The 22,300-nt window shown below is 42.8% G+C and overlaps 1 protein-coding gene across 1 annotated transcript in view; it reads left to right on the forward strand.

The window, feature by feature from the left end:
- Positions 1-22,300, forward strand: part of PHACTR1 (phosphatase and actin regulator 1) — a 278,346-nt gene that overhangs the window by 226,608 nt on the left and 29,438 nt on the right. Inside the window, exons 8-9 of the mRNA XM_061994544.1 lie at positions 6,308-6,516; positions 7,973-8,129. Coding sequence (XP_061850528.1) covers positions 6,308-6,516; positions 7,973-8,129 — 366 coding nt within the window. The remainder of the gene's footprint in view (positions 1-6,307; positions 6,517-7,972; positions 8,130-22,300) is intronic.

The raw sequence follows: 22,300 nt of genomic DNA on the forward strand, positions 1-22,300 counted from the left end.
AGCAAGGATTCATTTCCCAATAAGTAGCAATTGCTTTCCTTTGCAGAAGAAAACCAGAAAAAGTTGCAGCACTGATATTTCACACTTAAAACAAAAGTGAATCCTAGTTCGTGGTATCCCAGGTGGTTATTTTTTCATAGCCTTTCTGTGTTGATTATTATTTCAGTCATGAAATAAAGTATTGAGTACTTCAGTTATTCTCCTCGTCAAAACAAATCAATAACTCTTGCATTCACGAGAGAGAAAATAGGTGATGACTGTTTCCTCTGCAGCAGCAAATGTTCTTTTCAGAGTGTGAAGGGGTAAAAGTATTTCAAAGCATTTACAAGTCTGTGGAGGTGCCACTTGCTTTTTCAAGCCACATTGTGATCTTAGTAAATTTGCTAACTTTTCTTGAAGGTTTGTGTAGATTTTTAGGTGTGTGTATTTATGCCACTGTTTTTTAGTATTTTTGACAGTAATTCTTTCCCTTTAATTACATAAAATCTGGATTAAATCCAATGGAGACCATACTGCAGTACTTGTCATTGGGCACTTCAGCCCAGAAGTCTCGAGGGCCTGTTAAACTGCAAAGATCCTCGATTTGCTTTTCTCTGTTGTGTTTGGGAGTGCTCCCATCTGCTGCATGCATAGGCTGTGCAGTGACGTCCTGGGCTTTACTGTCCCTTCCAAGATAACAGTGTACTGGGTCATTCCTGTTGGGTCAATGATCTTGAGGAGATGAGGGAGCAAGTTCATTGGCAACATTTACTTTTTCTGATCTCAGTCTTTATCTCAATAGAATCCTAACACTTTATAGAATCATTTCCATGATGCTGCCAAGTCTGGTCATTTGGGGGATTATTTGGAATGGTGTTTTGGTTTTACTAAGGGAAGATCATGTAGACAAGTACAGATCCGTTCTCTGCTCTAAATGTTTTCCTTTCGTTTCAATCAGGAGTTTATTTTTTTCCTTCCCTGTGTCTAGTTTCTTTGATCCTGATACAGTGGAAGCTCCTCGAGTCTGTCAAATTCCACTGATATTCAGTGAACCCATAACCAGTTTGTATCACTTGCACATGTCGCCCAGTAGACTTTTCTTAGACCTTTCCACCAGGACTGTGAGTGTGGACAGGAACATAGAATGAAAGAGACCAAAGCATCCCCTTCCTCTAGCTACGTGGATTTTTTGCTTCTGATACGTGAAATCAGTAATTTGCCAATGAAACTTGCCATAGGAAAATGTCTGTCCCTCCGTACCAGCCTGGAAACCAGAGGTTATTTTGCTGTCTTTGACCCTGAGAAGACTGCTGAGCTTCTCTACCTCTATTTTCTCCTCTACAGGAGTGGTTGCATGTTACTGCCTCACCTAGATCTAGTGCCAGTTAATGTCTTAAGGTACATTAAAAGCGTGTAATAGCTCTTCAAGTCCCAGTTTTTCTTATGACTTAAATGGCAGTTAATTCCTGGATTTTTTTATTCAGTTTTATTACAGATTTTATAGAACATTAAGTTCATTTGCACAGTTAAGGCTTTTGATTGCAAACATTTTCTGGTACTCGTAACATCTCTTCATAACCTATTCTCAGAAGGGCAATCTGTCCCTTGTCATAGGATGACTATTATGACATGTCATTTGTGCTGCCAGTTTGCCTCTATTTTCCCTGATAAATTGCCAGCTTTATTATAGGTTAAGTCGAAAGAGAGAAGAGTCTAATTTCCACATAACCTTTTCTTGGAACCTCTGTTGCCAATTTGTGCCCTACTGCAAACGACTTTCCCTTCTGGCCAGAGCTGTGTGTCAGGCATAAGCAAAACTCTTGATTCGAGCATCGTTTTTTACCATTTTAGAAGGCGTTTTAAGAATTGGTGAAAATCTGCTAAGCTCTGCCACCAAAAGCCACAGAAGGTTTCGTCCTTCTGACTGAAATGAAAGTGAGAGACTGTGCCCAAAAGCTGTACGTCACTGACAGCTGCAAAAGAAGCTTTAGAAACCCTCTTGTGCCACTGGAATGTATCTTCAATTTTGACTTAGGGAGGCAGCTTCTTGATCTGAAATAGCTTTAATTCCTGCCCTGCCTGTATAGTTCTCAGTCTGTCTCGTAACATGACAATTAATTTCAATTACTCTGTGGGCTGTTGTACACAAGCAGCTGAATCAAGGCCTCAGTTTGTTCAACGTGCTAAAGAGCTGTTAAGTGGCAATATCTCACTCCAGGCTAGAATGGCATCTGTGGCAGAGCAGTGAAAAATCACCGTGTCCAAAAAAGACAGTGTGCGAGACCAATTCCTCTGGGACACCCAGTTCAGCTTCAGACTGTAGATTTATGAAATGAAATGCATTAGACATCCCTGCCAGTGTCTTCTAAATCTTCTAAAATGTGTTTGAGTCAGAAAACATTTATCTTCCATAAAACTTGTCAAGAGAATTGCTTTTTGTCTAAACTTTAGCATTGCCTAAGGATAGAAGCACTTAATATTTATAGCTCTGCCTTTCCTCTCTGTCTCACACATATGCCTGTATTGTAGAAGTGTACAGTGGTTTGAAGTGTTCTCAGAGTTTTGTTTCAACTGATAAGTACAGAAGAGTGTACTGTGGATGTGAAAACACGCTGATAAAAATGTGACTGTTCCAAAATCAAAGAGCCTGGGATGGCAGATGAGAAGCATGCAGGGGTTTTTTCCCCCCTTAGATTTTACAGGAGGGTTTAATTTGTCTCTTTTGGGGTTTTGTCTGTGCCATGAGTCACTCATATGCTTAAATTCTGATATTTCATGACAATATTTTGTCACTAGAAACGTTGTAAGCAATAGTGGTGTGACTTTTTTGTTTTGATCACGTATAGATGATGCAACAGCCTTTTTAAGGGCTAAGTCAAGGCAGCTATGAATTATTCAAATCTATGTGTTAGGATAGCTTCTTAAAGCAAGTGCTTCCTTAGCTTTGTTCTCTAATTTTGTTGCAAAACACAAAGCTGATTTAAAACAGACTGGTGGAAATAATAGTGTGCTCTTTGGTAGAAAAAATGCTGAAAAATGTTGCAGTGTAGAACTGACCACAGCGAGGATTTTGCTAAGGACCCAGAGGAACTCATACACAATGGAAACATCCAGTGACCTTGACTTGTCTTTCTGAAGTATTCTGCAGTGGTGCATGTATTTCGTAAGTGCTTTGCTTAGACAGCTGACTTAGTCAAAATGCCGTGGAAAAGGCTGATTTTAATCAAGAAGAACACAAAACATCAGGAAAAATGAAGGGCTTAAAATAGAAAGTAGTATTATCAAGTAAGTGGGTGATTCACAAAAATTACAGTGAGATGAGAAGCTGCCTATTTCTAGATTACTGGTTCAAATAAAGATCCTTTTTGGTAATTTGTAAGTCTTGTTGCCATCCAGTACCTGGCTGGTAACATGAATTGGTGAATCATTTTGGTATCTGTTACCCTACATGCACACCTGTAAGGATGCATCTGTAACCTGCGTTCATCCTTCACTGGACATGGGAGCACCAAATGGTCCTGGATTGTAGAGTCATTGAATGGTAGGGATTGGAAGGGACCTTTAGAAATCTAGTCCAACCGCCCTGCAGAAGCAGGGTCATCTAGATCAGGTCACAGAAGAACGTGTCCAGGTGGGTCTTGAAGCCCTCCAAGGGAGGAGCCTCCACAACCCCTCTGGGCAGCCTGTGCCAGGGCTCCCTCGCTGAAACACTGAAATAGTTTTTTCTTATGTTTAAATGGAACTTTTTGTGTTCCAGCTTCATCCCATCACCCCTTGTCCTGTTGCTAGATACCACTGAAAGAAGTGCTGCCCCAACCTCCTGACACCCACCAATTTGTAAATATTAGTAAGATCTCCCCTCACTCTCCTCTGGATGCTGAACTACATTTTGTTTCTTTCATCTGTACTTCCACAAGGGGGCTTAAGAAACTTGTAGCTATTCTCTGTGTATATATTGCTCTAAAATTAACCATGTCTATTATGTTGTGTTCACCACTGGAAGGTTTGCTTTGATTTGGGTTTTTTAGCAACGTTAACAGCACTTTTAGCACTTTTTCACAGCACTTTAATTTCTCTTGGAAATTTAATTCTGCTTTGAATTTCCCACCTTTGTTCTTCAGAAGAGTTACAGAAAAAACAGGTTACAGAGGAAACAGATTTATAAAATTAAGTTCATAAAATTAAAGTTATTAAAGCATACCTAAGAACTCAAAGTTAGTTGAAAGATCTTTAAGACTGTAGCACATTGATGTGGCATTCAGTGCATTCAGATGATGAATTTAAAAACTACCCCTGGGATAAAATGTTTTGGATTAAACTCCTTGAAAGCAAATATAAAAGTTCACAAGCCAGTTCTTCATGAATCTCTCTTACTTTGTGGTATAAAACATGGACTATCACTAAGCAAATGGAGTTCCTCTCTTCAGGACATTCAGTAAAGCTGTGCATCTCGTTGGTTAGTCTGCAGTAGGAAATGTTGTATTTAACAAAATGATTTCTTTGAAACCAAAGGTGATAATAGCAACATGGTATGGTTTGCTCAAAGGATCTGAAACCTTTTTTTCTCCTGAATCTCTAAGCACACTGTGGATGATTAAAGGAGTGGAGCATCCCCCTTATGATGAAAGGCTGAGGGAGCTGGGGCTCTTTAGCTTGGAGGAGACTGAGGGATGACCACATTAATGTTTACAAATACATAAAGGGTAGGTGTCAGGAAGATGGAGCCAGGCTATTCTCAGTGATGGCCAATGATAGGACAAGGGACAACAGGTACAAGCTGGAACAGAAGAGGTTCCAAAGCAACACAAGGTAAAACTTGTTCCCTGTTGAGGTGAGGGAGCACTGGCAGGGGCTGCCCAGATGGGCTGTGGAGTCTCCTTCTCTGGAGACATTCAAACCCAGCTGGATGAGTTCCTGTGTGACCAGAAGAAAGAGAAACGTTTCAAGATGACTTGGCAGAAAATGGTTTAAAGAAAAGAGTCTGTTTTTTCAAGATGCTGAATGGTGCTGGTATTCTGAGCAGGCTGAAATGTTCAAGGGAGTTGAGGTTGTGCAGCACTTGGTGAAGTCAAGCTTAAATTTGTACACCTCAAGTGCAACTTGGCCAGCACATCTGATTTTGCCCTTAAGTTCTCCTGGAAAGTAAAATGTGACTTCAACATAGAGCATCCAACAGGCAAGTGTTCCCTTACCTTTCACACAGCTGTTGCCTCAACTGGGACTTAGAGAGGGGAGTTTCTGCTGACTCACAAAGAAAGCTGAGCAGCCATCATTTTTGCCCGACAGCCTCTCCTTCTCTTTTCACGTTGGAAAAGCAGCACGAGCTGTTAGATAAAAATGTATGGATTGGAAAACATAATTCTGTTCCTGACTTTTCCTTTCACCTCTTGTTTGACTTTGATCTTCACCTCCTCGTGTTCTTGTTTCACTACTTGTACTGATATAGTCCTTGGTAAAGGGCTTTGAAATGGACACATAAATAGAGTTAGATGATAGCAGGCTTGAGCACAGGTCTCAACCTGGTAAGCTGTGGAAGATGATCAATCACATTTTACGTGGCAAAAGAAATACGACATTAGCTCCAGTTCAGATTAATCTCCAGTACTCATCTGGAGTGAGGAGCCACGGCAGGAGAAGAGATATTGGCACTGCAACCTCCACAACATACAGCTGTGCCTTTAGCAAACAAACATGCCAGGTTTCAGCTCCTTCCCTTGATATGCTCACCAGCTCCAAAAGCCTCTTTTCTCCAAGCCAGTTTTACATGCTGGGACTCCTGCATTTCGAAGAGTTGTGTCCTTGCCTTCTCCTCAAGTCAATCAACCAACGTCTTCTTGCCCAAGGAGTGTAAGTCGTGATTTCCCCCTGCTTTTCTACAATCCACCTCTATAACCTATACCTTTCCTTCCTCCCACTTTTGTACTCCACCTTCTGCATTCGGGTGAGACATTTTCTCCTCACTGCCTGCACGTCAATGGAGAGGTCACACAGATATCAGGCTGAAGACATGCTTGTCACACTGAGTACCTGGTGCAATTCTCACTAAGCCTTTAGACTGTATTTGCTACAGATGTGTAGTTCTGCGTTCTGGCTGCTGGTATTTCTGCCTATGTGCTGTCCTACCTCTCCCTAGCGAGTGTGGTACCTTGAATGTAATGTGTACTCAGTTTAAACCTGTCAGATGTCTTTCTGGTCATGAAGATCTTTCTGTCCTTGTTGCTTTTCAGAAGGAGATGGATCACTGCTTTCTTTAAAAGACAGTGAGAAAAGCAACTCAGTCTTCCATTGAGCTGTTTCCATTATTTTGTTTGTTTTTCTTTCCCAACAGCTCTGGTTTACACACAGGTGACAGTGTGACGAAAACAGGACCTGGGGGCCTTCCAGACATGAGACAAGTGCCAACTGTTGTGATCGAATGCGATGACAATAAAGAAAATGTGCCTCATGAAACTGACTATGAAGACTCGTCCTGCCTCTACCCAAGACAGGAAGAGGAGGAAGAGGAAGATGATGAGGAGGATAATTCATTATTTACAAGTAAGACTCATTCCATTTTTCCTTTCTCAGTTGTTGAATTTTTAATCTGAACTCTCAATACACAAGGGAAACACAAGGCCTGTGAATTTTAGTACTCAGCTGTGGCTTTTGCACCTTTCAAGGCTCAACTACATGAGGATGCTTCATAAAGCAATCCAAAATAACAAGTCGTATGAATTTATAGTGATTTCCCTAAAATACACATTAATCACTGTCTGGATAGCTCTGAGGCAGCATTCAAATGACTGGTTTGGGCTTCTATTATTTCACTTTCAACTTGACTTCCAGATTCCCTTTCCCAAGTGTCCATGGTATGGAGAAGCCCTGCCTTTGGCTTAAGTCAGCATCAGCTCAATAGAGTTACTTCAGGAGGATTAAATAAATGCCACCAATAGAGAACCAGAGTTTTTATATGTAATATTAAATCACATCAGAATCATAAGACTGCATATGCTTTGAAAGGGGTCATGATCAGACAACTGGGCTCAGAGAAGAAGAGGTTAGTTAATAGCCATGCCACAGTTACAGTCTGGAGAGAGAGCTGTGGTCCCCTCCTGACCTCTCAGAGAAAAGTCACCTCCTGCCTCAGTGTGACAAGAACCAGTACTTTGTGTGTCACAACTACTTGTCAACCTGCAGGTCAAGCTGAAGTTTTAGCCCCTTAGATTGCTGGGAGCAACACTCCTTTTAAAACACACACAAAGATTCTGAAACCAGGTGTATTTGATCTCCTCAGGGTCCTCTCTTACCCTACAAGTGAAATTAAGCAGTCTTTGCTTGGAAAATAAGAAATAGAGCAGAACTGGACTATCTTGCACTCTCATGTCAAAGTCCAAAACCTCTGATGGGTTTGTGTCTATCTGCTTGTGTCTGTCTTCCCTGCTCAAACTGCTCTGGGTGCTAGCCTAGGAAAACAAGCTTGATCCGTGAATGGAACAGATAGCCACAGTGTCTTTCCCACTGTCACTGCCCAAGAAGCAGTGTCAATTAATGTACATAGAGATCTGTGCTACTTCAGCTTGACTTTTTTCTAGTGCTAGCTTGGCTGTCTTGCAAAAGAGAGATGTGTCTCTTTTTCCACATGCAATCTCTCTCCTGCCTGCCCAGATTCTGAGGTTGAATTATTCATTCCGTTACGTGGTTCAGAAACACTGTGCTAAAGAAAGCTACAGATGCTACTAGCAATTCTGAAACAAGCCCTTCTTCTCCACCCCCCTCTATGGAGCAATATTTTCATTTCTTTTTCGTGTACACCCATCAAATTCAGCTTTTCCTTGTTGTGATATGAATTGAGGTTAATTGAGCACCTGTAGTTAATTGATGTCCCTCTTCCCACAGTCCACACCAATATAAATGAGAGCCTAGTATCCTCCCTTGGCTAGGACTTCTTTGCCAGATGCATGCTGTAATGTAATGATGACACCTCCTTTGGCAAAGCTTTTCCTCTCTCCCACAGGTTCCCTGGCAAGGAAAGTCTGTAGGAAGGACTCATTAGCAATCAAGCTAAGCAACAGGCCTTCTAAGCGAGAACTGGAGGAAAAGAACATCCTTCCTATGCAGACTGATGAAGAGAGGCTTGAACTTAGGCAGCAGATTGGGACAAAGTTAACAAGGTAGGAGACAAATATTTTTCTAACTCTTGCCTTAAGAAATACACGATGGGATGCAGTTTTTGTCCTTAGCCTGTAAACATTTGAGATCTGTTTGTTCACAATGCTCCAGAAGGAAACCTGTGGTAGGGGAAGACTTTCTTTCTGCTCCAGTATAACTTCCCATACCACCCCATTTCAGTTTGATGGCATGCATCCTATGTGATCTTTGATTGTGTGAAGTGTCAGCATGAACTGTGTGGATCTGGTTGGTTTTGGTGCAGCACTGGGAAATGCCTGGTCTTGGTGATGTTTTGAACTGTAGCTGCAGGTGCCATTTGATGGGCTATTAGTCTGGCTAAAGGACAGAGGTATAACTTTCTCTTCTGATTGCAACTCCATTAGATAGCTGGGTCTTTTCCTGATGCAAAATACTTATATTCTCCAGTACCTCCTTCTGTTGCGTCAGGTTGGACAAATTTGCCCTGTCCAGACTCCTCCTTAGTGTTACTCACCAGCCATTCTGGTTTTCTGTATTGCATGGAGTATAGAAGAGAGACTGTTAAATGTGGAAGTTTTCTGTCAAGAATTAGTGAACTGAGGTCAGGTAGAAATGTCTAAGAACCTCCTGTGCTTCAGCCATAAAATCTCTAATCAGTTTAATACTGTTGTGTTATCGACTTGGTGGTGTCTGCAGAGCTGGTGAATGCTGTTAGTTGCCCTCCAGTGTGGCTCTGAGAAAACCAGAGAGAAGACCAACCTGTTGTTGGGAATTTTCTTGTGGATTTTGTCTTTGGGTAGGGGAGATAAAGGGGTGAACACTGCTACCGTATTGCAGGGACAGGGAGAAAAGGAGCTTCTATCAGCATTTTATATACTTTGCTTTTTCTTTACCTTGTTTATCACCTCTTTGGACTAAACCAACTGGAATAAACCACCTTTCCAGTCTGTCTTTGAAAGACTTTGTGCTTAGCCAGCTCCAAGACCTGCCTGATTCTTGAGTATTCTTGTTGAAAGGCCTCATCAGTGATGCCCAGAGTATGCAAGATGGCACTGAACCGTTGCTGAGGCTTCTTTTTCAGCTCAGCCTTTGTGCAGTGTACACTTTGTTAGACATCAGCTGCTCGTGGAGCCCTGAATCCCAAAGAGTAACAGATGATAGTAAGGTCCTAGTGCTTGTATCATTAATTTTGAGCCCTTTTGAAGCATGTAAAGAGTAGAAATTTTTGTCTCCTGGCATATCTTAGTGCTTGACCTTGCAATGACATTGAATAGCATTTTCACTGTGATGCACATTTGCCTGTATTCCTGAGGTGTCTCAGAAGTTTTACAGCTCTGTCTGATGAAGGTAAATAGTGTCATTTGCAAACATTGACTCTACACAGCTCACTGTGCCCCAGGTGTGTTTTTTATTATAAATATTTTATTTCTCACCTCTCCAAAACCTGCTTTTTTCTCATTAATGAATGTTTCTTCAGCATATCTCTTTTTAACAAGGGAAACTAATTTCAGCAATGCCCAGAACACTTCCTGGGTAAGCCCCATATTCTCACAATGTCATTGTTTTTTTCCCCTCTTGCATCTCTGCACATTCTTGGTCTTGTCTTCTGATGTAGCTAGGACTTAGGGGCAATCACAAATAGTTCAAGTAATTAAAACTCAGTATATACAAGCTCAAAAAGATAGCTGAGCCGTTGCTGTTTCGTTCCTGTTTTATACCATTGTTATGTCACTGAAATTGGTAGAATTTCACAAGCCTTATCTGGAATGAAACAGTTGCCAGTCTGATCTTTTACATACTAATATTTAGAACTTAATGTCTCATCCTTTTGAGCAGCTCAAAACAATCAAGAAATATGAGGAGAAAACAACTTTCCTCATCTGATATGCAAAAAGCCCCAGACATTTCAGTAGCGAAAGGAAGGTACCTGTCATACCACTGCCTTGTGTCAACATGAGGTGTAACCATGTGCAAAAACTGATAAATATTAGATTGAAATAGAGAGACTATTTCCATTTGGACACTATTTCTCCACTGTCCAGTCTTCATTGCTGAATCCATCTTTTGCTGTTGCTCGGTAATTGTCATACAGTGATGCAAATGCCAAGCAAAATTGAAGTAGTGAGGCATTTATAGTCCTTAGAGAAGATGCTAGATGCAGGCTATAATTGCAGCTGGCAATTTTGGATTTCACAGGGATTTGTTCTGTTCCACCAATGGTCCCTTATGGTTTAAAATAGCCAGCCAATGAAAGCACAAATGCTACTTACAGAAGTAAAAAACGCAGGATGAAAACTTGAGCGAATAGTTATTGTCTGTAATGGATCCATTAATTTTCACCAAGAGGCTGATTAGGATACTTCAGTATTTATGCACAGTCCTCACAGAATTTAGTTTGGACGAGCTATTGGCTGCCACATTTGGCAGATTAGATTTTAGCCATATAAAGAGAACAGCATTTTTACAGATGCTTATAGCCAGACATATGGAGAGACTGACCATTGACATATTGTGTGGGACTAAAATCATCCCAGGTATCATTTCTCTAGCCTCATTAGAGTTGCACCAGGAGTCAATTTCACTCAGAACTGTTTGTTCAGATCCTGTTTACATGTAGCTTGGAATCTCCAGTCAGTCCCAGAAAATAGTTATTACTTGATTATAGAGCAGACTTCACCATGTCACGTGTTTCCCATGCTGGGACAATAGTGCCTCAATTAACAGCAGATCAGTTATAAGACACAGTCTATGCAGCCTCACCCTTACCTTAGGATCTGGCCCACCACATTCTCAGCCATGAGACAAATCAACACCTTTGTGCCTCTCATAGAGAAAACACTTCACATGAATTGAATGTTTTGCTGGTGCATATCTAGCAACAGGACAAGGGGTGATGGGATGCAGCTGGAACACAAAAAGTTCCATTTAAACATAAGAAAAAGCTCTTTCACTGTTGAGGTGAGGGAGCCCTGGCACAGGCTGCCCAGAGGGGTTGTGGAGGCTCCATCCTCGGAGGTCTTCAAGACCCGCCTGGACACGTTCCTGTGTGACCTGATCTAGGTGACCCTGCTTCTGCAGGGGGATTGGACTGGATGTACTCTAAGGGTCCCTTCCAACCCCTACCATTCTATGATTCTATGATATCCTGTATTGTGGCTCAGCACATGCAGATCCAGACAAAAATGGAGCTTTTTGCCCAAGATGGCAAAACATGTCCTAGGAAAAGTAGGACCTGTGACCAAAACAGAATGGTCTGCTTGGAAATGTGATGTCTTTTATGCAGTATGGAGCAAAAATGGTGAATTAAAGTGCAGGACTTCCATCTCAAAACCACATGTGACTTGGGGATAGGAAATGGATGCTGGAGGACGTGTTCTTGGCTGCTAAAAACCCTTACAACTCCATTAACTACTACTCTGATATGCAGACCTTCTATGCTAAGTAAATCTTTAAGTGGGTATGATTTCCTCTTTTTTTTTTTTCCCCTGTTCACCTTCTCCCAGACTCCTTCATTTTATCCCTCTGGTGTCTGCACAGCTTCACAGCTGCTCAAGAAGTGTGCATAAGTGACTGTAAGACAGAAAGGAGAAAACAGGAGGAAAGCTAGGACTCATGCAAGCAGTGCATGTCAGAGGATTGCTACCCATCACTGCAGGTGCCACAGACAACCCAGTAAGATTTTGCAGCACAGTAAGATTTTCTGCCATGCTGCTGTTGCCAAAAGCTGTCAGGAGTCCCATTTAACCATGGCCAGTGTGAAGGCAGAGAGACATGAGCTGAGGGAGCAGCCCTCTGCACATTAACTAAATCATTACATAGAAAATAATTCATTTAGAAACAAAGAAAGACAAAAGTGACTTTTTGCACCATCCACACAGTACCTTTTGCCTTTGAGTGATGGACATCCCATCCCTCAGTTGGATCCTATGTCACTGTGTGTGTTCTGGTAGCTTTAAAGCAGTGAATCAATGGCAAGCTTCTCTGTCAGATATACTTTGTGCTCTGTGTTGGTTTTTTGTATAGATTTATTCAGTGCAATACTTTGTGGGGTGCTGTCCTTACACCATGAAGTGGAAAATCTTGATCTGAAGCGGTATAAATAATACATTGCGAGTGTCACGAGGCAAAGGATGGGAAGCATGCAAATAGATCACAGAGATGCTGTCTGTGTGCATATGGCTGTAAATACATAGAGGTACATGTAAGCCAGCTAGATGTGTTTATAGTCCCACTGATGCTTTGGAAATAGTACTGAGGTGTCAGTAACTGAGAAATGTAGCATGAAAAGTCATAGATCTTTGTTCTGGAGCGGGAGGTTTGACAGATGATGGTCACCTACTACTGTAATCAGAAAGGTAATGTACTCTGCGCATTCCCCGATCAATGCTACGTCTTCCTCGGCTGTCCTGAAAAATACTGCCTAGAAACAGAAACCCTGTGATGAAATGAACTTGGTGAATTCCCACAAGTGTAAAGAATTGCCATTGATTTCTAAGATGTCGTGAGGGATGCTGTGAGGTTTGTGGCTGCGTTCGCATCAGGTGCTGGTTGTCCGTGTGTCCTTCTACACGAGGGAGCGTGCTCAGGAGAAAGAGCCATAGAGTAGAGAGACAAGTGAACCACAGAGAGTACAAAAACTGGACGTTTTGGGAAAAGGCTTTTCATCCTTGGCATCACCATGAAGGTGACAGAGATGCTACCAGAGCTAAGGAAGAGCTGATCTGCAGGCTTGCACGGGCATTGAAATGCACAGCACTGCCTTCAGAGGCCTGAGGGGACTGAATTGTCCGATGGGATCGTTTTTATGTACTAAAAACATGGTCTGTGAGGAGATTCAGCTTTTTAAGATGATTAATTATTTAAACAGCTCTGCAGTCCCACTGAAGGATGGGTTTATTCAGCTGCAGGATGGCAGCAAGATGCCCCCCATCAAGCACAGCCCTATCTCCTCGTGGCTGTCCCCCATCCGCTGCTGCTGAGAGCGCTTCATGCCCTCCCCATCTCTGAGTCATTTAGGGATAAAAGGAATGGTCAGACAGCAGGATTAGGCTTTATTCACAGACCTCGTTGTGTTGGGTAACTGAAATAATTTCTCCCTAATTACCTCTGACATCTGCAATTCTCACACTTATTGTTAGCTTCCACTAATGAGAGAAAAGCAAGCGCCTAGAGCAAGAGCTCATCCCCAGCAGCACACACACGTGTGTGTGTGTGTGTGGAGCTCAGCTCCTCACATGTCGGGTGCTGGGGATAAATCACATGGAAAATGGGATTTTGGTAAACAAGCTCATCTAAATCCTGGATTAGAGGGGTCGGTGTGGCAGAGCTAGATGCATGAATGGGGGATGCCCAAAAAAAGCAGCAAAGAGCTGAGCCTGGGGTTTAGCCACCTCAGGAAAATGCCTTTTTTCCTTTAGTTTCATGAGGAAGCTGCAGGTTAGTGAGAAAACCCAAGGGAGCTATCTAAATTGCTTTAGCATCAGGAGGAAGGCAGCAAAAGCAGGTCATTATCTATGGGTGACAAGCTGAAACCGAGTTACTGTTACACATCTGGGCTCAAGCACCAGGAGTAAATACTCTGAGCAGAACTGGTCTGGGTTATGTGCAGGGCTAGGGATGGGAGGTGGGATCTCAAGGCTCTTGTCAACCCTCTTTTCTGTGATTGATGTCCTGGTGAGCTCTATTGTGCTGTAAGGAAACGTGACTCTAGTTAAAATGTTCTGGGAAGGTCACATCTTCAAGGGACTTTCTGACCTCAGGCGAGCCACCAAAAGCCACATGTTCAGACATATAGGGGGTATAAATATATATATATATATATATATGTATGTATGTATTTAAGGTATGTTGGGGTCTCCAAATGCATCTATCCAGACATCTATCTCTGCTTCAACAGGACAAGGATCCTCATTTCCCAGCACAGTTTGGACTTGTCTCTTTACATTAGGAATTTGCATAGCTAACATCATCGTTAATTACGGAAAAAGACAAGTCTAACCTCATGGATGATGCTATTACTGTTGTTTTGACATGAGTTTGAACAACTAACAGCATGAATTTGCTTCATCTGAGTAATTTGCTATGGCTAAAGGTCAATGGAGCAATCAAGGGGAAGGGGAGGTGACAGTGGGTAATGTCACCTCAAAGCACGTCACCCCTACATCCTCCCTCGCTTGTGGGATGGCCAGTACCCTCAACCTGTGACCTGGGTGGGCTCTGGCAGAGGTGGGCAGAGATTAGTTATGTTACTATGAAGGAGGAGGAACGTTGTGCTGAGGAGAGGGATGCTCTTAATGGTATGCAACAGGCAGCGGGAACTGGCGTTTGAGGGCAAGGTCTTCCCAGAGGCACCTGTATGGCCACTGATGAAATGGAAAGTGTTTTCATCATGTCCAAAGTTCATTTCAGTCAGAGATGTTGCTGGCTTGGGAAGGTATTTGTTATTCCTGGGGTCTCTCACAGCTCCCCTTGCCTGCTCTCATGGAAGCAGTGCAAGTCACTCTGCTATCATTGCAACGTCTATTTCTCCCATCCTTTCTCTGCAGAAGCTGAGACAGAATACATTGTGGGTCACAGCTTCCCCTTCATGCTTCTCATCCTCTTCAGCCTCTCGACTCACTCTGTATTTGTCTAACTCAGGCTGTCAGTACAACCAAGACAAATACATTTAGCCTACCTTAGTTCCCTTGGCAGTTGCAGTGGGGTGTGGTATCTTTCATTTTCTGCCCCAAATCGATTGCAGTGTTGCTTTTAGTTGTCAAACCACTCAGTTTTTGACTTGGAGGAAGCCACATTTCGCTGCTGGGCAAAATAATTCATAGTGATATAATACCAACTTGTGGCAGTAATGAAATGATGTATATTGGTAATAGAAATAGTCATGTATTTCTTCAGCAAACCAGAGTCTGTGAGGAGTCCACACTGTACTCTTTTTTTGAGTAAGAAAATGACAAATATCTATAAAACCCAAAGAAACAAATGTAAGTAAGGAAGTAGCTGATTCAAAATGTTTTATTCTGGCCTTAGAAGAAAATAAAGGTGGTTTGTTTGGTTGGTTTTCCTGTGATGGTTGTTGCTGACAAATATAGAGCAGCTCCATTAAGAACTAGCTGATAAATTTACCCTTTGAGAAAATCTAGCCATAAATCTTCATGTTTTGTGTGCTGATTGCGAGGAGTTAATCACAAGCACAACAGTTGCTCAGCTTGGATAACCTTGTAATTCTGTAAAGGAAACAAATCAGATGGTGGTACAAGTAGATAAAAGAAGCGAACTGGCAGGAATAAATTTCACGTTGGTTTTTTTATCCTGACTTCAGCCAGTTTTAGTAAGCACAGGCAGGACTGTAACCGTAAGGTTATTGTATGTGAGTAAATAGAGATGTTTTTTGAAGAGTGCTCCTCTAGTAAATGGGATTTAATGTTTTATGTGTCTGTGTGAGGTAGGTTTAAGTGCCTTTTGGACACGTGTACCAAGATAGTAAATATACTTACCGTTACACCCGACAAAATGATGTAAGGTTGGGATTTTGTTTGGTGTTTTTAAGAGTGTTAACATGAGGATCATTTAGAGATGAACAGGGACTCTTTTTTTTTTTTGCATCTATGTAGAAGAGTTACAAATGGTCTTTTAAAGGCAAATGAGGATGGGAATTATGCTCATATTTCAGCACTCTCTGATTCATAAGCAGCTCACAGACCATATGTGAGGATTAAACCAAGTCCTTAACCTCAGGCCTGGCCATGTAAAATTACCATTTATGTTAATAACATTAGCAAAGAGAAAGTGTTCTCATGTGCAGTAGACCCCATTAATGTGTCTGTAAGTATGGAGCCTGTAATAATCGTTGCTTGCCTTTCTGATGAGAAATCATTTTCAAACCAGCAAACTAGAGGGTAAATGAGTAACCTGGTTCTTCACTGATGTCCCTGAACTCAGGAGGTAGCAATGCTAATAGTTAATGAGTAATTAATAAGCATTCAATGTATTTACTAAACGATTAAGCATCTCTAACGTCAGGCTGGACTACTTATCCCTCAGAATATCTGACTTTTCAGCAAGCTGGAAAAGTCTTCATGATTTCCTTTGTTGCAGTAATGAAGACAGAAATGGTCTTCCTACCTCTCTGCAATCAACTGGCTTTGATGGAAAAGCCAGGAGAGCCTAGTCTCGAGTAGCAGGGGCTGCTACTGATGCCTCTCATCAGCCCTCACTCCTTCAGTGGGGAGCAGAAATGCTGCCTGAACCAGGGCTCCTTCTCCTGCACGGGGACCACTGTCACTCAGCAGGATGGCAAATGGCATCTTGGTTGCACTCAGGTCCTTTTGGGAAGCGTGCAGGGAAATAGAAACTGCAAATAAATGCTGTCCTCAGGAGGCCCTCACAAAAGCTACAGGGAAAGGTCCCTGGCCATCTGTCACAAAGGTCTTTTCAGGGCCCCATCAGCTGAGCCTGTGAGCAGCATGAACAACGAACTCCTTCAGACTGTTTGGCTGTGCTGGGAAGTTGGTACACCTGAACCAGTTGGTCCCTGGCTTTCCTACAACATTCCCTGCCCCAGTGCCAGGATTCCTCTGCCTCAGGATTCTGGTTTCTGCTGTAAAATGAGGAGGGCAGGCAGCCTCTCTGACAGTAATCAGGTTTATGGACACACTGCAGCTGCACATCAGTCTTGAAGCGAAGAGCAACTTCCCTGATGGAAGTTTGGTGCCTTCTTGAATCTTCTGTCAAGGCATTCTCCAGCTGATCCCAGAACCTCCCTCTGTTCTGTTCAGGAGAAGGAATGGGTGATGTCCACAGGCCAGAACATCCCTAGAGACTCTTTTCCTTTTCCTGGTTAACAACTGAGTGTAAATGCCTGGTAGTCAATCAACTGGAGATCAGCATGACAGGAAAGTATCTGGGGATCCTGATGGACACCCAAGTTGGACATGAGCCAGCAGCATGAGCCCTGACAGGGGAAAAAAGGGCTAATAGTGTCTAGAGGGTTGGACCAGGTGAGCTCTGGAGCTCCCTGCCAACCTCAACCCTTCTGTGATAGCACAAGGCATCAAAAGAGCTGACAAAGTCTTTTTGTGTTAGCAACATCTTTGCCTTTTGTAGTGCATGATATTGTTGGCTGGTTTTTTTGTGTGCCTTGGGCACTGCAGAGTGGCCAAGTTCTGTCTCAGACTTTCCCAGATCCTGACTCCCTTCACTCCTCTCTGTCTGAGGTTACTGTGAATCTGTCTCATAAAACTCTTCTGATGCAATGCTTGGGTTACTGCACAATGTCTGCACTGGCACAGATGATTTAGCCAGATCACAAGCTCTGACAAATGCCTGGCTATGACATGGAGACTATAAAAGTCTCTAGCTTACTTCAGTTCCAAGGGACTATGAGGTTAGCCCTTGAGGCCAAACTCTTCATGCTCTACTCCACAGAGGAAAAAAATGACCAGGACTCAGTTTGTACAGATCTCCCAGGCATGCTGTGTTCCCATGCAAACCAATGCCAGATGCCCAGCTTCCCTCAACAAGCTCTCTGCTCAGCCCTGCACCTCAGTCCACCTCCCCCATAGCAAAAAAAGCCAAACCCAGAGTCTCAGTTTCACATCCAAGAGGGTTTTTTTGTTCCTTGCACCCTTGCATAGCTTTTTCTCTCTTTCCTAAAAAACCCTTTAAATACGTCCTCAAAACTTTCTGTCTCTGGGTGGATTGTGGCACATAACAGCAATGTATTGTTCTCTCAGGTTGTGGAGCTGGGAGATGGAAGCGTGTCGCTTGATGCACGTTTCGCCCGAAGCGCTGCTCATCCGAGTTTGACAAGCTGACAGTGTAGTAGTGAGAGATTTTTTTCCCCCTCTTGCTTAGCAGCTGGTGTTCATTAGCTGGGCTCAGCAGAGCATCACTACTGTCAAGGAGGAGCAATGTTATTAGCACTAGATAATCTCCAGTCACGAGAGTGGGCTTAACACCCAGTAAGCCATATGGTACAAATGTAAATTCGGGATGCTTGTAGAGCAACGTGGCTGTGGCCAGTGGGGCTGGAAGGAGAGGCTGAGAGAGTCTTTCCCGTTACTCCAGCTCCCTTCTGATGCGGGAGAAATTGCATGTTTTAAGCTAATAGTGAAACTGAGCAGAACTGGGAAGCAGGCACTGTATGTGTTTGCCCAGGCCCTCCTAGCCAGCGTGCTTTGGAGTCTGCAGCCTCTCATCAGGGCAGTTTCACAATTTGTTCATCATCAATACATGTTCAGAAGGGACTTTTGTCAGTGTGACTGTACTCTTTCCCTTTGCTCCCTCTCTCCAAATCCATTCTTCTTGCCTTCACTGCAGTTGGATTTGCACAAAACAAGTGGAATCCACAAAACCAGGATGCTGAAGGCCCAGGACAGGGGTATTTCAGTCCTGGCATCTGAATGTGCCTCTCAGGGAAATCCAGGCTTCTCCTATGGCATGTCAGCAGCCATAAACAAACATATTTTACTTGTCCTTCATACAGAATGTTTTTCCTATTAGCTCTTCAGTGTCTGTGCCTGAATGCCAGCTACATGGACTAATTCAGACTAATTAAGGAGCTCAAAAAACAATAACTAACTTAAGACAGTCTTTCTTTAGAGGACAAACAGTTGCAAAAATGTGGGGTTTAGGAGCAGCCTTGTTTGAAATGTTACAGGGAAGGCATCTACAACTCTGTCCCAGTGGGTTTTAAGAAGAGAAGTGTCCAAAGCTTAAAAGAGAAATGGCTCTCCAGGTCAGCTGGGACAAGAACAAGTTTCTCTCCATTTTATATAAGGAAGATGATGTTGAATATTCCCTCCCACTCTGTAATTCAACATCAGCTCTAATTAAGGGAATAAATAATGAAAAGAATACACAGCAGCTAGATTGTGGTAATGAAGCAGGTTCTTACATCGATAGTGTCAGGGGAGCTGGGAAATGTGCAGGCAAAAGTAGAGGCAGAGAGCAGAAAATTAAGGGTGGATAAACTTCAAACTGAGCCCTCAAAACTTAGGGGTGGAAATGCCAAAATCTGATGTCACACTATGCAGATGGAGAGAAAGGCTGCCTCCTGTTCAGCATAGCACACAGGGTTTCGTCCTCCTCCTGGAAGTGTTTTGTTTCATGGGGGGGTTTTGTTTATGTTGGAGTTAAGAGTATTTGCCTGGAAATAGGATCTTTGTCTCTTTGGAGATTATTGATTCCTGCTGCTAATTCCTCATTTGATGTAAGAAGCCTCTTTGTAACACTCCATTTGTTTTGCTGTGGAAATATTTATGAAGCAAAAACCACAATAATACCAAACCCACAGATTAGCACTTTATGGTCCAAATTTAGTCTCTGGGTAATTAATGTGCATCTTAGATGAAAATGCAGGTGGGACAAGAGTTGTCCTGAGAAAAAAATATCTTGTCGTGCTTTTAGACCACTAGATTTAAACCTAAAGGTGATGATAAGAAGAGTGTGGCCAGCAGGTCGAGGGAGGCTCTTCTCCCCCTCTACTCTGCCCTGGTGAGGCCTCATCTGGAGTCCTGAGTCCAGTTCTGGGCTCCTCAGCTCAAGAGGGACAGGGAAGTGCTGGAGAGAGGCCAGCTCAGGGCCCCCAAGATGATCAGGGGACTGGAACATCTTCCTCATGAGGAAAGGCTGCGGGAACTGGGGCTGTTTAGTCTAGAAAAGAAGAGATTTGTAAATTAATATTTACAAATATCTCACTGATGGGTGTCAGGAGGTTGGGGCAGCACTTTTTTCAATGGTATCTAGCAACAGGACAAGGGGTGATGGGATGAAGCTGGAACACAAAAAGTTCCACTTAAACATAAGGAAAAACTATTTCAGTGTGAGGTGAGGGAGCCCTGGCACAGACTGCCCAGAGGGGTTGTGGAGGCTCCTTCCTTGGAGGTCTTCAAGACCCACCTGGACATGTTCCTATGTGACCTGATCTAGGTGACCCTGCTTCTGCAGGGGGATTGGACTAGATGATCTCTAAGGGTCCTTTCCAACCCTACCATTCTGTGATTCTGTGATAGAACTGTGAGCAACTAAGTCATGTCTAATATCTGCTCTAAATATCAACTGTGCAGTTTCCTAAAGTGTGAGGGAATTAATTTTAACCAGGTGAATAATTTGCCTTTTTTTAGCTCGACGTTGTTGGTATTTTGTGTCTCTGGGGCAAGATGTTTTCCTTGACACTCTGTGGGATGCTTCCATTTTTTTAAAAACTATGTCTGGACTTTGCTAATGCACAGAGTCAGAAGTAGGCTCTGGCAGTGAAGGTGTGAAATACACATCAGCTGGTAGGGGACAGATCATGTTCTTGAACAAGGTGAGAATTTATACAGTGGGCAAATCTCTGAGTGGTGAAATATGAAATTCCCTAGAAAGGTAAGAAATAAATTTGCAAACAGCATTGAGACCATGTGAAATGCTTGCAAAGACCTGGTCAGTGGGTATCACAGATCCAGATGTGACCATTACTTGGCTAAGAATGACCCAGACATCTGCACCACAGCTACCAAGGAGAGCTCTCCTGTAACCTGCTTCAGTAGATTTGGGCTGTAGCAGTTACTGCCAGAAGAGTTGTGTCTACTGGACTGGGCTTGAATAAGGGATTTATTGCATTTGACAGTCAAGTAGAACAAAATAATTAACAAGTGGGGTAGGGACTGAATGGCAAGTCAAGGCATTAATTTCTTGTTACAAACTGAAAGCTAGCATTTTGGGTCAGAATCATATCTTTTGTCCAATGCCTAAAAAGGCATAATGCTTTTTAATTTAAAGTTTTTAACTAAAATCTTTCTAGTGAACTGTTTTCTCAGCTGAAACCAGTCACAAGGTTTGACCTCACCTCACAGATAGTTTCTGACCTGCTGTAAGTCAGTTTTTCAGCAGTTTGCCATAAATGTTTCACACAACTCTAACTCTTAATCTTCAAGTGGACATTTTAGGCCACAGCCCTTTGCAGTAAGTCACTACTATTCATCACTTGCCTTTCATGTGATCTGGGGGTCTGAAATCCCTCTGGCAGAAAACAGTTAACCACTCCCAAAGCTCTCAAATTTGTTCACTTCCAGGAATCTTCCACTTCAGTAGCAAGACAAAGTGTAGGCATCGTGCTATTTTCTGTGCATCTTTTCTCCCAGAAGCTGAATTACCGTGGTTTGGAGTTGCTAACACTGCCAGCTTCTGTCACAGAAGTGTTTGTTTGGAATTCCTGTATTGTGGCTGTTCCAAGTCACTGCGTGTTTTAACTTCTGATTCATTTCTCAGTGACTAAGTTGCTTTATTTGACGTTACCAATGTGAAGTGTCTATTTGGAGACGAACTTGATTCCTGCAGGACTGTTCGTTTGCTTCTTTTCGTGCTGGCACTGCTAAAATGGTCTATAACAAACTAACAGAGCATACACATGATTCCTTCCTCTCTTCAATTTGAGTGTAGCTGCTGCAGTGGCAGAGGAGACTTTTTCAAGTTTGCCAAAGAAGTATTAAGTTTGCCACCAGCAAGCGGGGGACGCTCCTCACTCAAGTGTCCTGATTGGCCATGATGGTCACAGACTATTTGGACCATCATCTGTATCTGCTTGGTTGTCTACATGTTTTGAGTGTCCCTGGCTTGCTGATTTAGGATTACAGTTGTGTGAGTGAGAAGATAGAGTGCTGCTGCTTTCTTATTCAGACCAATTGCATCCTGACAGTGGTAGAAGTGTAAGATACCTGCTAATGCACAAGCTGTCTCCAGACAGTCACTGTGAGCCATATGTGATCACCATGTAGTCACTGGGGTCCACAGAAGGTCTGATCTTCATATTGCCTAAATACAGGGAAGGTGATTCCTCTCATCAGTGGGGTTTTAGAGGACTGTAGGAGGTTTGGGGAATGGGGCTGTGCTTCTGTTATCATCCTTCAGCTTTCCTCCATTGTTGCTTCCCTGGCCTCACAGACCTTCTTCCCTCCTAAAGCCTTGCTGCTTTTTCCATCCCAAGACCACCACACATGTATTTATTTATTCTTGTATCAAACCACGCTGAACCATATGAGCTTCCCTGACCACCAGAAGCCAGGATAGGAGCAGGCTGTGAGAGGAAAGGGAACCTATTCCAGCTCTTGCTTTGATGGTTCTGCTTTTAAGAGTTTAACTTTTATGGTAAGAAACAGCAAATGTGGTGGAGACTAGAGGGATGCCCAAAATTTCTTTAACCCAAGTTGCTAAA

The sequence above is a fragment of the Colius striatus genome, chromosome 4 (assembly GCF_028858725.1).
Source record: "Colius striatus isolate bColStr4 chromosome 4, bColStr4.1.hap1, whole genome shotgun sequence".
NCBI classification, from domain to species: Eukaryota; Metazoa; Chordata; class Aves; order Coliiformes; family Coliidae; genus Colius; species Colius striatus.